The sequence below is a fragment of the Biomphalaria glabrata genome, chromosome 7, assembly GCF_947242115.1.
Source record: "Biomphalaria glabrata chromosome 7, xgBioGlab47.1, whole genome shotgun sequence".
Taxonomy (NCBI): Eukaryota; Metazoa; Mollusca; class Gastropoda; family Planorbidae; genus Biomphalaria; species Biomphalaria glabrata.
The window spans coordinates 26,696,084-26,712,972 of NC_074717.1; the positions used below are offsets into that span (position 1 = coordinate 26,696,084).

A 16,889-nucleotide genomic window follows, 5' to 3' on the forward strand; every position below is an offset into this window, starting at 1 on the left:
TAATGTAAATAATAAATCTCTTAATTCACTACTTAATATAGTTTACAAATGTTTCTTTAGAGATGATGATGAGAAGGAAGATGAAATGGCAAAAGATGAACTGGATGATGAGGAAAATTCTCAAAGCTCAGCCAATGACAACAAAGCTACCTGTGATAATAAATCCTCCGACAAAGACAAGAACTCACCTGAGAATAAACCTGAAAAAGTTCTTGAAGCTTCCACAGAAACTCCAAGTACCCAGGCTGGCTCTAACACAGTAGAAGGTAGGAAATAGGGTCAGTTTATATATATAAGGGTAACACATTACAAAGACAACTGTTTTCAAAGTCTTGAGTTTATTAGAAGAATGATGACAGTTTATTTATCTTACTTATTATTCCAGAAGGGGATAAGCTTCTGTTCCCAGATGCTTCCAGTCTAAATGTGCGTTTAAGAAAATGTATCACAAATTACCAAAGGCACCACAAGAAGCGGATGCTGAAACATGAACAATTACAAAGGGTTAGTACTTGGAAGAAACTAGCTTTAGAAACTAGCATATTTTAAAATGTGATTTTAATAAAAAAAAATTTTTTTACTTTCTCAGAGAATGGAAAGAAGAGAAAGAACAGATTTTAATTTGAAGGAGCGAGAGTTTAAAAGAAAAGAATTACAACATAAGTAAGTCTCACTGGTAGCATCAATACTTCTTTTTCCTCTTAAATGTTAGGTGATTTTTACATTTTCAAAAACAAATAATTTAGACGTCTTTAAGTTGCATTGTAATTAATAATGATCCTTACAATGTTTAATATGCTAAGCAAAAAAGTGAACAAATTATTAAAAATCTTTTATCAATAAACACCACTAATGTATGATAGAGGTAGGTCTGGAAAAAATCATTAAACAGCACCTCCTCCATAATGTTCCAGGGACATGTTTTGTAAATATTTATAGTTTACTTAAACTTAGCTGCTCCTGTGTGTTTCTAGTGGCAAGTTGTCTCCATTGAACTTTATCAATGCACCCCACCACAAGTGTCCAAGAGACAAATGTGAATCATTGATCATCACAATGCACCAACAATATTCCAGACACAAATCTTGTTATTCCTTAATTAGTTTATCTCATCAGAAATTTTATAATGAGGAATCTTTTAAAATTATTGATCAATGCACATCACCCAAAATATTCCATAGATATATCTTGTAAATCATTGATAAAATGCAACTTCACCTTACTGTTAAGAGGCAGGTCTTACCCTACCAAAATGTTAGCGCTTGGGCTCATTTCAGCCGATGGACTAGAAGGGAAGAAGCAGATTTTTACAGGACTGTTTCAACATTTGGTGTTGAGTTCAGCAGAGCTGCTGGCAGGTTTCGTTGGGACAGATTCCGTGAACAAGCCAGATTAGACAGAAAGCCAGATGAATCTCTGACAGAGTACTTCCATGCTTTTTACTTCATGTGTCAGAGGGTCTGTGGGAAATTGAAACCTGGTGATAGTAAGTATTGGAACTTTTATTTAAAATTAAAAAATTAAAATGTTTGTAGTCCAGTTTGACCATTTGTTCAACAGATCTTCTAAAATGTAAAGAAGCACTTTGAATGAACTGCATGTTGATGATAATCATGAGGTTTAATGCTACCTTTATTGACTAAATGTGCCAAACATGTGATCTTGAATAGTCTTGTAATCTAAAATATTTGGTGTTAAAAGTAGCTTTTTTTTCTTATATAGCTGTACTTTAGCAATTGTATTTTTATTTTTTTGGTCTAATTTACAACAAATTAAAAAATTGTTTCTAGTTCCTCCAAATATGATATTTGTGGAGCCCATCACTGAAGAGAGGGCTAGTCGGTGTTTAGCCAGAATCGACCTTCTTAACAAGATTCGACAGGATATATTAATGCATCCACATTTAGAGGAGAGGATTAAACTGTGTCAGCATTCCTATGACATGCCTAGTTGGTGGATTTGTGGACAGCATGATAAGGAGTTGCTGATTGGCGCTGCTAGGTAGTGACTTTTATCTCCACATTCTGTGTAATTTCTTTTCAAATGTACTGAATTGTATTTTAAAATAATTCTTCTCAACCTCTCCCTAATGCAGGCATGGTGTTGCTAAAACTGACTTCAATATACTTAGGGATAAAACACTCTCATTTCATTTGGTCTTGGAAAATTCTCTAAGAACATTGAGAGGTCATCCTTCCCCCATGGCTCCATTGCCTGGTCATAACCGACCGGATGCTCCAGGTAACTTGTTAGCTAAATGAATTTGTAATCAGATTTTGTGGTTTTATTTAACTTTATTTTTTTGAGTTCTTTTTTCACCTTTGGTTCTCACTATATTTTTCCTTTAATTTGTTACATAGGTAACAGTCCTAAACTTGAACAACTAGTCAAGTCTCCACCCCTGGACCAGCAGGAGGTCAGGAAAGACTTGATTAAGTTTGAAGAAAATTGCCAGGCTTTAGTCAAGTCAGAAATAGATAGCAAAACAATTAAACAGGAGTCTCTCAAAGAGGAAGCAGATGAACATGTTGATGACAAAGATACTTCAGAACATAGTGAAAAGAAAAAAGATTTGTATAAGGATAAAACCCCTTCAGAAAAAGATTTTGATAGTGATAAAACTGAGGATGAAAGCTGTGTGGAAAAGGAAAGGACTCCAGTTGTAGCTAAAGTGGATAATGGCAATGAAAAAGAGGTCGATGACTTGGAAGTGAAAAGGAATGATGTTAAAGAGAATGAGAAAGAAATGAATGCTGCTTCTGCTGAAACAGAAGCTCTTGTAGAAGACAAAGAGAAAGTGAAAACAGACAAAAATGCAGCCCTCTCCTGTGAGGTTAAAGAATCTTCTGATGAAGACACTCTGGATGAATCTGAAAAGGCAGACGAGGTGGAGAAGCCTGTGAAGATAAAAGCAGCTATGGCACTAATCAAGCCTAAAGAGGAGAGCATAGTTGATGGGGAGAAAATAATGAAAGAGGAAAAGAAAGATGTTGCTGTTAAGATGGAGGAGGGCAAAAGTGAGGCCTCAGATGAGGATGAAGAGAAACCTGATTATGTCAAGTTAAAAGAAAAAATAATTAAAACAGAAATAGAGAGAATCAATGAGGAGAGATTAAAAAGGGAGAGAGAAATAAAAGGTTCTGATAAAGAATCTTTGGTAAGTCTTTTTTTTATTTTTAAATATAATTTACCCCCCCCTCTTATCTTAAGTCTGCTTGAGAGCACAAATATTAAAAATAAATATAAATTTTAAATAAAAAGTATATTTTGTGTGAGAGACTGAGAGTCTTAAATTGGGTTGTATACAATATTAACAAATAGATGTTTTGCAACTCAGCATCTTTCGAGTCATTTTCAGCAGTTCATCTGTTTTTGGAATGTTAGCAACATTTTCTATTCATACTCTCTATGTTATAGTATTGGTATCTATTCCTTTAGCTACAGTTGTTTAGTTCCATTGTAATACCAAAGTTTGTATGCTTGTTTCCAATATAAATGTCTTTATCATGCAGCCTTTAACTGGTGGACCACCTGGTATGTTTGCTGAAGACCTTATGGAAGTAGAAGGTTTGGAACCAGGAGAAATAGCACCAACTAGATATTTTGGACCAGCCGTAGAGTGGCCAAAGGTGAGTACAAAGTTAGATATAATTGAACATGATTTTTTTTTTACATTGTGCCTTGAATATGCTTAGGTTTTAGTTGAGTTTTAATTTTTACAATTTAATTTTCTTTATTGTGATAGGATCGTGTGATATTTCATCGCTTGGAGCACATCTGCTACACCATTGAACATGGAGAGTGGCCATTCGCCCGCAGGCCACCAGCAAGCTTTTTCCCTCCTGGCACTCCCACACATGCAACAGACTCTCGCAGTGAAACTCCAGTTAGCTCTGCCCTGAAATCTGACAGTGCCACAGGAGCTGACTCTGATCAAAGCGAGGGCCTGCCCACCTCTGAGCTAACCAATCAGGTGAACTTGGGTACTGGGTCAGAGGTGACCCCGGATAGCAAGTTTCTTGTTAACCTGACACCTGAGGTAAGGCAGACTTGGCATTCATCACCTACACTTCATCTGAATGGATTGGACTCATCCCTTCTTCCCACAAATATTTTTTTTAAACATGGCTTGATAAGTTGCTTTGTGTACGCCCTAAAATATCCATTATTACTTCGCTTACATTTTGTCTTTCCCTGGCTTTTTGTTTCATTTTATTGAGTTTATTTAATGGATTTTTTTATTGAAATCATTTTTAAGAAAAAAATGCTTTGATAACATGGTGCCTTGATTGAGCAGCCTATCCTTTCAATTTAATTGCTTCTATTTATTTATTTTTGCTTGGTGATGATTCATTATGGTCAGTCTGCCCACCTCAGTTTGGACTTGGTTTATAACTTGGATAATGCATGAATATTTTTTTTAGTATTTATTTTATGCTTTCTATAAACTTTTTGTTTTTCATTAAAAAAAATATTAAAAAAACTTATTGGCTTTATTTATTTGATTTTTTAATTTTATGATCATCTTTAAATCTGTGTTTGAGTGAGTCATCCTTATTTTGTTTTGATGTGTTGAAAAGACTCATTTATATATATGTTTTAGGGATTCATATTTGTTTAGGTATTTAATGAAGGAGTTTTTCTTTCTTAAAATGTTATTTGGCCTTTTTTTTTTAAATTTATGTTTTAGATATTAGTTGGAAATATTTTTGATTTATGTTTTTTACATTTTGGAGGGATTTATTTTAGATTTGTTTTGGAATGATTCAAGGTAGAAATGTGTTGAAGGGCTTTATGTTTGTCTACATATGTGTTGAAGGAATTTGTTTTTGAGCATTATTTAACTTTTCTAGTTATCTCACCTTTTGATCAGATTGTCAACAAAACTCTTTATCTTTATTTTTGTTTTTAACTTGTACATGAAATGAATATTGTTTAAATTCAATTTCAGAGGAGTGAAAGTTTAAAAATGACATTCCATAAGCGAGGACGTGGAAGGGGAAGAAAATATGAAATTGACCCAGACAAAGGTAAAAATACAACATAAAACTCCTATAGTTTTTATTTAATGTTGATATGACATCTATTGTGCCCTAGCACTTTGACTAGAAATTGTTTACTTTTTGAACTTTTTTTTTTCTTCTGGAAATGTTTGTTTAAACCAGAGGTGGGCAACCTATGGTGCTGTGCACACTGAGAAAAACAAGATAAAGCTAAAAAGATAACCAATTTTTAGAGGAAAAAAAATTTTCACAGGAATTTCATTTACTGGCTATTATGAGACCCAAATTACCAAAATGTTTATAAAACTAATCAGACCAAAAAAAAACAAAAAACGTTGGTTTAATGTAGTTGTTTGCATGGATCATTTTTCAGAGATCATTATTTTCTTTCTTTTTGTTATACTTGGACATTTTTTATGTTACAAATTTAAGCTTTTTTATTATTAGAAAAAAATGATGACATTCAACTTTTTTAAAGACCTTATTGGCATTAAGTCACTCTTAAGAAAAAACTAGATGGCTAGACATATTTAATGAAGCAAATTCATGTCTAGGAATTCATCAATTAAATAAAGTCAACTAAAGTAAACTTAACTGTCAATGACTGGTAGAGTTACTTATTCATGAAAATGATCAAAACAAACTGTGGTCACGAAATTAACTCTTATTATTATAGATTTGTTGAAAGCAAATTATAAAAACTTGCTAAAGATAAACCAATTTTAAATTGCTAACAGTGTTTATAAATTATCAGTCTATAGATAAAAAAAAAGAAATGATAAATTAAAAATATAAAGGCAAACTAAAAATGTTAACAAAGACTTAGACTTACTTAGATTTAGGTCCTCCCGTGCCCCTGTCTCCACAAAGATCTGTCACTGGCAATGTCTGAAGCTCCTCCCACCTGGTGTCCACTGTTCTGAGGTCCTCCATGAAAGTGTGGATACGAGGATGTCCCTGTTTGCGCTTTCCTCATATTGGCCTCCATGTCATCGCAACTCTTGGTATGCGAAGTTCATTTTGTCGGAGAACATGTCTCACAATCTCACTAAATGTTTGTCTCCCAGTTCAGCATAGGATTTCCTTGTTTGAGACCTGATCTGGTCAACACAGACAGACGTAATATAGTTTGGTTTGATTTCTGTTAAATCCCCTTTTTCTACTATACACAAATATGCATGACAAACTAAATGTACAAATAACCATACTTTAAAGGACTGAATCTTGTAAAATTTAAAGTGGTGCATCTGCCTCAAATGAAAAAAATATGGTGAATGTAACCAAAAAGTTGGCCACCCCTGGTTTAAATTTATTATTTGTTTTCTTTTTCACCTTTAACGTTATTTTAAGAACAAGGCATGACTAAAGCTGATTTTGTCGGGTGATTTCAAACAATGCATTTTTTTTTGGGTGTTTCAGCTAATCGCATTCAACAATTACTTAACCAGAGTGCAGCTGGTGTATTGTCCAGTGATGAGAGCCAGTCTGATTCCTTGAACACTTTGGGTGTTCATAGCTCTTCAGCCTCATCCACACCATCTGTTCACACCCCACAGAGGCATTTGCCTACATCTCCACTTGTAAAATCTCCTCTGGTGAAAACGTCTACACCAGCCCATTTACCTCCTGTGAGTAGCACCTTGATTAACACATTTTTAAGAAATTATTATTGTTACTTGTTATAAAAGTTTATCATGTGTCTGTTTTTATATACAGTGTTTTAATTCTATTTTTTCATCAGTCAATTGTAAAATACATTTTAAAAAATATTTTAATAATTATTTCACTTGAGAAACAGTTTTTTAGTTTAGTCTGAATACTACTAGTTTTTAAATGTTTCTGTCACTTTCCACTTCTAACTATAGCATCTACCAAGTCTACCTAGTCCTTTGATTAATGGCTCATTAGCTGCAGATCTTGAACACTCACAGCTGCAAAGGCATATGGTAACACTAATTTAAATTGATTACTAATAAAGTGTTGCATTTGGAAAGAAATTGGAAAAAAAATGTTGAAACATTTGTTTGAATCACATAACTTTGTTTTTGTCTTCTTTAGCTAGAGCAAGGCCTGTTCATCCCAGAACGGAAGAGAAGAGGACGGAGAAGACGTTCAGAAAAAATTGCTGAATTAGCCATGGCAGAAGCCTTAGCCAAAAAAGAACAGTCTAGGATTTTATCTCAACTAGATTCTGGTAATCTTTGATAAACTATCTCAAATACCCTAGTTTTATAAGCATGTTTCTTACATTACCACTGTTGATCCCATGTTTTAATGAATCATGAAATCCTAAACTTTTCACTCTTAAGAAATATTATTTTGTGTTGGTAGAAACAAGAATTCCAATGATCAATTTGGAAGATGGCAGTGTTCTGGCAGATGAGGAATGCCCCAGGAAGAAAGATCTAGATGATTGGATGCAGCAGCACCCTGGTTACATGATTGACAACAGTATCAATCTCTTGGACCCTTTCCTTGCCCAGATGCAAGCTTCACTCAGCACCAGTAACTTTGGGGCTGCTGTGCGCAGCAGTGGTGGTGGTGGAAGTAGCAGTTCGCCACGAGTACCTAGTGCTCCACCCACTTCTGCAACTCCTGGAAAAGTTGTGGAGGATGATGATGGAAATCATGTAGTCCTGAACACACCTGAGATAGGACCGGTATGTGTTTGTGTTGTTCATTCACTCTGTTTGGTCTAATGTATGTTATTTCATTTGGTCACATCCAAATGAAGAATGTTTCAGAAGAAAAAATTGGCTTCAAAACATTTTTTAAATTTAGTTTGACTTTGGAAAAAGTGCATGTTAATTAAGTATTCCCTTACATTAGTATTTTTTTTTTTTTAACACTTTTTATTATTGTTATTTAATATTGTACTACAAGTCTTGCCTTGATTCTTTTTTTTTATCATTCATCTAAAATGTATGACTATTTTATATTAGAAGTCTAATTTTGTTAAAAAAAGAAGTTAAAGCTTTGCTTATTTGTATTTAAATAATGTATAGTAGAGTTAAAGCTTTGCAGGTATGGAATGCCTTAATTATAACTATTTTTGTTCTATAAATTGCATTTATAATTTAACATGAGATGAATAAATACTTGCTATAGATGCAAATGTATGGTTGCAAAAAGAAAAAAAAATGGTTATCTATACATTTTTAGTGAAGGTAGCTCATGGAATGATATTAAAATTTAGAAGAAATAAAATGCAATTGGTAACACAATGGCTTATGTTGCTCGAAAAAACTGATGTGAACACACATAAAATGCTAGATTTAAAACTTTCCACATTTTAAATTGATTTTAAAAAAAAAATTAAGGTACTCTTTTTGTATGGCCTTGTTGCTGTCTAAAAATTGTATTTTAATTTATCATGAGCTATCTTACATTTAGAGTTCTGTAAAAAAAAAAAAAAAAAGTAAATATAACCATATATTTTTTTTTTATTTTTGCAATCTATGCTTAATTTTGAAAGGAATGTCTCACTCTTTGCTTTAAGTACATTGCATCCAATTTTATCTTAATTTTTTTCATGAACAATAATGACACATTTACAAATACCCTGCTTGCTAAATTTGAAAATAAATAAAGCATTTGGAAGTTATGAATGAGAGGAAATAAGTCACACGCGGATGTTAAGTTTCGTTGTAATTGTAAATGTGTCTGGTTAAAACCTATTGCTTATGGTGGATTATGGTCTGCGCTGTGCTGCAACTTATGTTGTCTTGTACACCCCTACTGTTGGCCTTACACCACCACCATTTACATCATATGGCCCTTACCCCATCTCCACCTTGGCAAAGTGCCGACATCATGCATCACACACTACACCCCACAGGAGACCTTTGCTCGACGTAGGGGCCGCAAGCCTCAGCTGGACCCACGTACCCTCAATCTGGACCGCTTGACCGGGGAGGAGAATGTGACAGTTGTAGAGAGGGGATCTGGAAAGAAGGTGAGAGGTCCATCCTGCTCTGTATTATATGATAGTCACGCCCATAGTGACTTCATCTTAAGTTCTATCATTATCATTTTAGTTGTTTTCTATAGTATGTATACTATATTAGCCTTATTATACATCTTGAAAACAAGGTCAGTATAGGTCAGTCTACAACCTAGAGCAACCTTGCACTTGGTTGCAGTAGCCCAAGTGAGACTATCTTAAATACTAAAGCTAAATGGATAAATATACAGAGTAGATAATTATAATTTGTAGATAAATAAAAGATACTAGATAAATATATTTTGTGCACAACCTGGTCAGTAACTTTGGGGAAAAAATGAATGGGAACTTAGTCACTTTTTAAACTGTATGCTGTAGAAATGTAAAAGGTTCACACATCAAGTAAGTTTTTAAAAAAATATGTTCATTCTTCCTACCAATGTGATGAATGTGCTTGTTGAATCTTAGTGTTCAGGTAAGTTCAAGTTACCAGTTAGGACTTGATAATCCAGATGGTAAGGTAAGCGTTCAAAACCACACAGTTGTGTATCCATCATTGCATGATTGATGGGTTATCTTCTGAAACCAAGTTTTGCATGTTTTGTTTTCAACATCAAAACATTTTTGTTTCATTATCTTTACTCCTTATTGTATGTTTATTTCAATATTTGTCTTTTTTTTTCTTTCTATTTATATTTTTGTTGAAAAAAATATTTTCGAACGCATAAAACAATAGTATTTTTATTTTTAAATAACTGACCAAAGCCTGACATTCTAGAGCTGAATACACTAAACTGAATGCTTGAATTTTTGTTATCTGCTGGGCCAAATAGGCATCATAGTTGAGGTATAGCTTGACTTCAACTATGTGCTCATCCTCTACTAATATTAACTATATGGCTTAGCTTTAGTGTTTAACCAAAAAAATTGTTCCCTTTAAAAAAAAAAAGCTTTTTTTTTTTTTCTATTATTGATAATGTAATAAGAAAAGTATAACTTTCCTTTTGAACTGCAGTAAGAACAGATTGTCCTGGTTATCACAAGACAACTAAACATCTTTCTTTTAGTTCTCTTTGCTGTACTTCTATTGTCTTCTTTTTACCCCCTTAGTGTTTTTTTAATCTGTTACTTTTTGTTATATTTTAATGTAATACTTTTTGAAAAAAATTTTTTTTTTTAAATTTAAGAATAAAATGTGGAATGGGTTGTGACTTTGTCTGTGAATATTTTTCTTTAAATGATTTTTTTTTCTATGTTGTCTCATTTGAAAGGAGGGTTTTGTTTTTCACTGCTACATCTAGACTTCAATTTGATATTAGGAAATGTTTCATTTGTAACAAGCAACTACAAAAAAAAGTGTTACATCAAATCTAAGCTCCCTAGGTTTTACTTAGATTCATTTACATTTAATGTAAGATTTGAATACTTACCTAAACTTTCCTGCTATCAGATTACTGGATCCAAGGCTCCACCTTTGAAACACCTAAAAGAATGGTTGGATCAGAATTCTTCTTTCGATGTGGATCCAAAATGGGGAGATCTTGTAAGGACAAAGGTATGCTATAATGTTTTTAGTTTAATATCTTTCAAATAAAAATTATTAGTTGTTTTTTTTTTTTTTACATCATGATGTTATACTATAATTGTAGGAACTTTTAATTTACTCAGAAAATACTGTTTATAAATCTCTTTTAGGGTATCTTGCCAAAGACTATGGATAGTCGTATTTTGAAACCTTCAGGGCGAGGTCGTAAACCCCGTGACTCAATGCTGCACTCTCAGATGTTGACAGGTGAGATGCCTTTCCCACCTGTGTCACTAGCAGCTCTTCAAGCCTATCAGGGTGCTGCTGCAGCTGCTGGCCTTGTTGGGGGATTCCCAAAATTGCCTTTGGGTCTTCCATTTGGAGCTATGGCTGGTCTTCCAGGTCTGCCTAATCCTCTATTAGGGCTGCAAGGTATTGGCTTGCCTGGTATGGGTTTCCCACCTCATCTTGTGAAAGCCATGGAAGAAGAGCTGAAGGAAAGGGAGAAGGAACTCAAGGAGCATCGTGAAAAGGAGGACAGAGCTGGAAACAGTAAAGATGGAGAAAAGAGCAGCCGTGGCAGGGATGAAGAGGGTAGGTCTAAAAAGGGTGATAGCAAATCAGAACAGTCATTATCTACCTCAAGTACTTCCGCTGAGACAGCCCATCCATCATTCCCACCATTTCTCTTTAACCCGCTGCTGTGCAGTCCTCTGTTTGCAAACTTCCCTCTTCTCCCCCCTGGACTAGTGTTACCACCACACACTGCTCCATCACCGGTCAATGGTCAGCCAGAGCCAAGCAACAAAACTGAGTCTTCAGGCAGTGGCAAACTACATCATTTCTCACAGCATTCTCATCAGAGTCATCAAGATAAGAAACGCAAACAGGCTCACACAGACAGTAAAGGACCTTCACCTTCTGCCCCAACTGCTCACAATGCTGAGGACCTCTCTGTCAAAAGGCGTCAGTCCTCCTCCTCTACATCTCCCACTTCTCCAACATTACAAGCTCAGGATTTGAGTGTGCGAAGAGGGACTGATAGTAAGCAATCAACATCTTCTTCCCAGCCAGCCCAAGAAGAGGCCACAGATCTATCAATGAAGGCCAAGTCTGCTGCCGGTGACAAAGCATCTCTGCCATCTTTACTATCATCTCCCTCCTCAAACATGTCCAAGGCTATCAACTCACCTAACACATTGTCAACCTCATCATCATCATCCAGTCTTAAAGTTCCATGTAAAAATAAAATTCAAGGTTCCCTCAAGCTGAACAAAATTTTAGACTCTCTGAAAGACAGAGTGTTCCGAAATGACCCCAACAAAGACAAATCACAAAATGTGACCCCTGAGGCCAATGGCAAAGAAACAGAAAAAAACTCTACTAATAGCTTAGAGAATCTCTCCCAAGATGTGGCAGCTGACAATAAATAAAGTAATAGTGCTATGTTGACAGTGTACAGGATAGACTATTTGTTTGACTGTAACTAATTGAAAGATAAACTGCAAACCTAATCAATTTTGTGTTTGCATCACAATTGTGTGTGTGTATGATACCAAGAAGCAATGAACTTTTTAACAATGTTTTAAATTATAGATAATGACCTCTTTGTAGTTGACTGTTGTTTTGTAAATATTAGAATCCAGTTGTTTAGACATACACTCCAATAGGCCTTTATGTTACTGCAAGTTAACCCCCCCCCCCCCTTCTTCCCCTTTCCCAACCTCACTGTATTTCCAAACCACAAGATGTCCATATAAATTGCCTAGTCAGAATCATGTCTCATACTATCACCATATACCTTCATCTTTTTGTTTTATTCTCTGTTAGATGTCAACTCATCGCTGCTATTGGGTCTATGACTAAATGTCATGTCACTGTACAAAGATAGTCTTATTTTATTTTTATATACTTAAGGGATGAATTTTAAAAAATTTTTGTATAAGGATCAGATCTAGATCAAATTGTGGTTCTTGGAAAAAGAAATGTAAGAACTATTACCCCAACCACTGGGGAGACTTAATAGGCCTCTTTTGATCCGAATCCCCTTTCTTTATAACTTTGCAGCATGGCAATCAATGGAAACATTATGAACTTTTATATTCATGTTTGTGTTAGTTCTTTGGGGTGACCAATTTGTAAATATGCTTAATGTAAGGCCACTTCATTAGTGGTATTGCTAAGAACACAATACAAAGTGTTACTGTGCTCCAGCTGACTGCTGATGTAGATAGTTGTAGAGTATGCTACAGCTTTTCATGCTCTTCCATTTCATGACTGCATTGTTCATTGGATCATTTTTTGTTCTATCTCTGGAAAAGCAATGAAAGTGTCTCACAACTTTTCTCTATATTTACTTGTACATTTTTTTTTAGCTTATATTTAGTTGATTTTTAATTCATTGTATTTTACTTTTTTAAATTGTAGGTGATTCTTGAGTTTTCCTTTTTAAACATGGTGTTTGTTTATTGGAGGTTCCTGTTGATGGAACTGAACTATTGTAGGGATAACCTATGTGTATAAAACGTATTGCCTAGCTGTTAGATTTAGTTGGTCACCAGCTCACACTTCTCTTTGTTGATCCCTATGCTTCCTCACTGCTGAATCGGGACTATCAACCTGAAAAATAATTTTACCAAATGCTAATTGTTAAAAAAAATACAAAGGTCTGTGTGTCTTATGTTGGTTCAGTGTTTCTGACCTCAGTTTATCTTATTTGTAGAGAGATGTTCTCATTATTATTTATTTTACAAAAAAATAAATTCTTTTTCTGTTCATATTATATTATCTAAGCAAGGCTTACCAACAATGACATGCTACTGATCAGCAGGAGTTTTATGAAAGTGTTAGTTACATCATTGAAGTGGCCAACATTCCAGAGGAAGAAAAAGATAGATAACATTGTGACAATGTTGTGTACAATGCAGTGCTTCATATTCCCTTATCATTCACTCTTACACATACATATTTATGCCATCAACAACACAATCATTATGTTAATAAGTAATAAGAACAAAATAAAATAGTTCAGGTCACTCTGGCGTTTCACCCCATCCCAACTCCCTGTTCATTTAGCAATGATGTGTGTATATAGTTTGGTTTGTGATGTTACTTGAGCTCCTGTATGAGCACTTTTCAGGGAAACAATGTACCACTCAGTGGCATTTAGTATTGTAGCAGCTATTGTAGCCATGTTTCTACACATAAATAATTGACACTGGTCTTGTTAAATGGTTGTCTTAATAGTCATATTGATATGTGCTACACTTGAAATCTCTTTAGTCACTATAAATAAAAATCATGTCCACTAAAAACAAAATTTCCTGTGAGCAACCAAAATTTAAATTTTGGCTATTCTTATTCATTGGGGTATAAAGGCCACCTTTTATCATAATCCCTTCTGACAAACTTTTTTTTTTAGGGCCTCAAAATTGTATAGCATGGCAATCATTAAAAGTCTTTATTTTGGTAGCATCTTTTCACAGGTACAGAGGATCATACTACATTGCTAGATTCACTAATGGGTTTATAAATTTTTGCCAGATAATAAATCTGACTTTATGTTTTGAATCAATAAATGTACTTGCTTTTGTTTAAAAGAATTACAGGTTAGGTTCAAAATTAAAAATCCATTATTAGCATTTCTGCCCTACCACACCATTCCTTTACATTGCTCATATTTTACAGTTATATTTATTAAGTGGTGTGAGGCTTTTCTCCTTTAAAAAGTTTTATTAGCAACTTGATTGTATTCTGTAGTGTCCTTTTATTATTGTTCATCTTTGCTTTCCTGGTTTTAAGGATTTTTCTGCATGTTCATTACTGGTTTCTAACTTGTCATGACCCCATTGTTCATATTGAAAGTGACCCACAGTTGCAGAGAGGCTTGAAGGGTATCAGAAGACTTAGTGATTTAAAACCACTGATTTAGAAGTTGAGCAGATACAAATTTTCATGTGTATATATGTAAAGATAACCATGTCATCTATTCAAATGAGATTAAGACAACTTCCTTTCCCATGCCCAGTAAAACTTTATATTTTTATACATCTCTTTACAGTTTACTTTCAGATTCTAATGAGCTTTTTATGTTCCTAATACTGTTTGTGAACCAAAATGTGTCAAGTGCTTTTGGTGTAAAGATGTTATGTCATGTTAGAACTCACCATTGTTTGGTCAATCAGGGGAAATCACTGTTGATGAGTTTCACAAGTCCAGCAATTTATAATTCACCTCTTTTTTTTTCTTCAATCTTTTTAATCTAGTATAGTCTTGTTTCTGTTTTTCTCTGGAAAGGTTTTGCCACTTTATTGTGAAAAATCTCAGCAAATAACTTTGAAGCAGCTATTATGAAAATGTAGGCATGCAATTTCTTTTTGGTGCAGTTCCCCTGCTCTGTGATGTGTCACAACTCCAGTTGGAAAGATTCTTTACATTGGCTTCAGTGTAATTACATCTCACTCCATTGTCTCCCATATCTCTCAAAATGTTTGTGGCTACACCATTTGCTCTTAATCACCTCAAGTTAAGCCATGCTTTTTTTTTTCTGAAATCACTTGACTTTTTATGACAAATTATTGTTAATGTTATTTTTTAAAAAATATGCTATTTATTGTTCTAGGTTCATGTTGATTTCTGTTTTGTGTAGATCATTGTGCAGCAGTGCAACACGTTAATCCTCAAGGTTTTTTTTTAATAAAGATATCTCAGGGCTGAACTAATGATAGCAATGTTTTGTTTCATGTACCTGGTTTTTCATTATTCCTTTTTGTTCATTTCATGGACCTGTCTATTTTTGTCATTGTCAAGGAATTGATGTAAATACTTGTATTTTTGTTCATATGATTGTTTCAAATGATCAAGTACTTAGTTATTTATAAAATGAAAAACTAATGTCCATTTAGTTCAAATGGTCAGTTCATATCAAACTGTGTGGTGAGGTCACCATTAACTTATTGCCAGGCCTCTGTATGACTTACTTTATTTGTGCAGATCATGAAATTAGTGTAATAAATGTTTCAACAAGTCATGATTTTGGTTTTAATGTTTTATTAAATGCATAGTATAGAAGTTTGTATGTCATTAAGTGTAGGGATCTTTCTATGTGGTTCCATTACTTTAAACAAAAAGCTGCAACAAATCAAACAGATTGAAAAGAATTATTCCAGAACAAAGCTTTGGACAGATTTATTTATTTAAGGGCACATGAAATAATTGAGAAGCATTTTTTTTTAGTGTTTAGTGTACAAATGAAATATAACAGCAGTAAGATTGATATGAAGACAGAACATTGATTGAGTCTTTGAAAGGTATGATGCCAAATGTGACAATACCAGAAAAATGCAACACATGAAGAAGCCTATAGTAGGGAAGCAGATCTGAAAGTAAAGAGAAGTTGTCGAGATAAGCTGGACTGGATTGAACAGGAGGGTCAAGAGGCACAAGCAGCAGCATGCAATAATGACACAAAGACTCTCCATCGTATTGCCCAAGATCTCAAGGAGCAAAGAGTGGACATGGAGCACCAATAAAAGACCAGCAAGGCAAAACTTTGTTAATGAAAGAACAGAATGCAAGATGGGTAGAGCACTTGAGACCCTTAACCAACCGTCTCCAGGCCTGACTTAATATTCAAGGACCCCTCTCCGGAAAATGATCCCAAGGTCAAAACAGTTTAAATACAGTAACAACAGAGGTTATCACGGCCATTGCAGTCCTAAAGAACAACAAAGCACCAGGGCTAGACATGGTGTCAGCAGAAATGCTAAAACCAGAGGGACAGTGCATTGTTAACAGAATGACTGATATCTTAAATCTGTTGGCGAACTTCTTACATCCTTGAGGACTGGCGAAAAAGAGTGATTGTAAAGCTTCCTAAAAAGGGCAACTTGGCAGATTGCAACAACTGGAGGGTCCAAGGTTTTCAGCATTGTTATTTTGAGATGGCTTCAACAATCTATAGACGAGAGCCTCAGAGAAAAACAAGCAGACTTCTGAAGATCATGTGCAGAGCAGATCTTTGTTATACAAAATATAGAACAAAGTCTCGAGTACCAAAATGGTTAACGATCAGCGTTTGATAGTGTCCACAGAGAATCACTATGGAAAATAGAGAATAGGGCACCTATACAGTCAATCTAGTTGCATTAAAACAGAAGGAACAACCCAGTTCTTAAGCATCAAGACGGTTGTGAGACATGGGTGCATCTTATCTCTCTTCCTCTTAACCAGCGACTTCATAATGAGAAGAGCAATGAATCAGACTGCCTTCAGTATTTCATGGCAGGAACAAAACCGAATGACGGACGTAGACTTTTACGACGACATTGCACTACTCGGGTCTACAAGTAAATGTTTACAAGAAATGACGAAGAGCCTAGAGAGAGAGGCACCCAAAATTGGCCTCCGCATTAACTTG

At 34.6% G+C, this 16,889-nt stretch overlaps 1 protein-coding gene across 7 annotated transcripts in view; it reads left to right on the forward strand.

Moving 5' to 3' along the window:
• Positions 1 to 15,500, forward strand: part of LOC106051881 (chromodomain-helicase-DNA-binding protein 8-like) — a 47,979-nt gene extending 32,479 nt beyond the window's left edge. For 4 of the 7 annotated variants that reach the window (XM_056036277.1, XM_056036278.1, XM_056036283.1 and 1 more), the window contains 17 exons: positions 61 to 266; positions 386 to 504; positions 590 to 663; positions 1,260 to 1,486; positions 1,791 to 2,001; positions 2,096 to 2,241; positions 2,361 to 3,157; positions 3,513 to 3,629; positions 3,746 to 4,039; positions 4,952 to 5,030; positions 6,423 to 6,631; positions 6,869 to 6,949; positions 7,062 to 7,197; positions 7,335 to 7,663; positions 8,842 to 8,958; positions 10,397 to 10,501; positions 10,642 to 15,500. In XM_056036277.1, the coding sequence (XP_055892252.1) occupies positions 61 to 266; positions 386 to 504; positions 590 to 663; positions 1,260 to 1,486; positions 1,791 to 2,001; positions 2,096 to 2,241; positions 2,361 to 3,157; positions 3,513 to 3,629; positions 3,746 to 4,039; positions 4,952 to 5,030; positions 6,423 to 6,631; positions 6,869 to 6,949; positions 7,062 to 7,197; positions 7,335 to 7,663; positions 8,842 to 8,958; positions 10,397 to 10,501; positions 10,642 to 11,904 (4,510 nt within the window). In that variant the 3' untranslated portion in view covers positions 11,905 to 15,500. The remainder of the gene's footprint in view (positions 1 to 60; positions 267 to 385; positions 505 to 589; positions 664 to 1,259; positions 1,487 to 1,790; positions 2,002 to 2,095; positions 2,242 to 2,360; positions 3,158 to 3,512; positions 3,630 to 3,745; positions 4,040 to 4,951; positions 5,031 to 6,422; positions 6,632 to 6,868; positions 6,950 to 7,061; positions 7,198 to 7,334; positions 7,664 to 8,841; positions 8,959 to 10,396; positions 10,502 to 10,641) is intronic. The other 3 variants (XM_056036280.1, XM_056036279.1, XM_056036281.1) reach the window with 3 other exon arrangements.
• Positions 15,501 to 16,889: the final 1,389 nt, after the last annotated feature.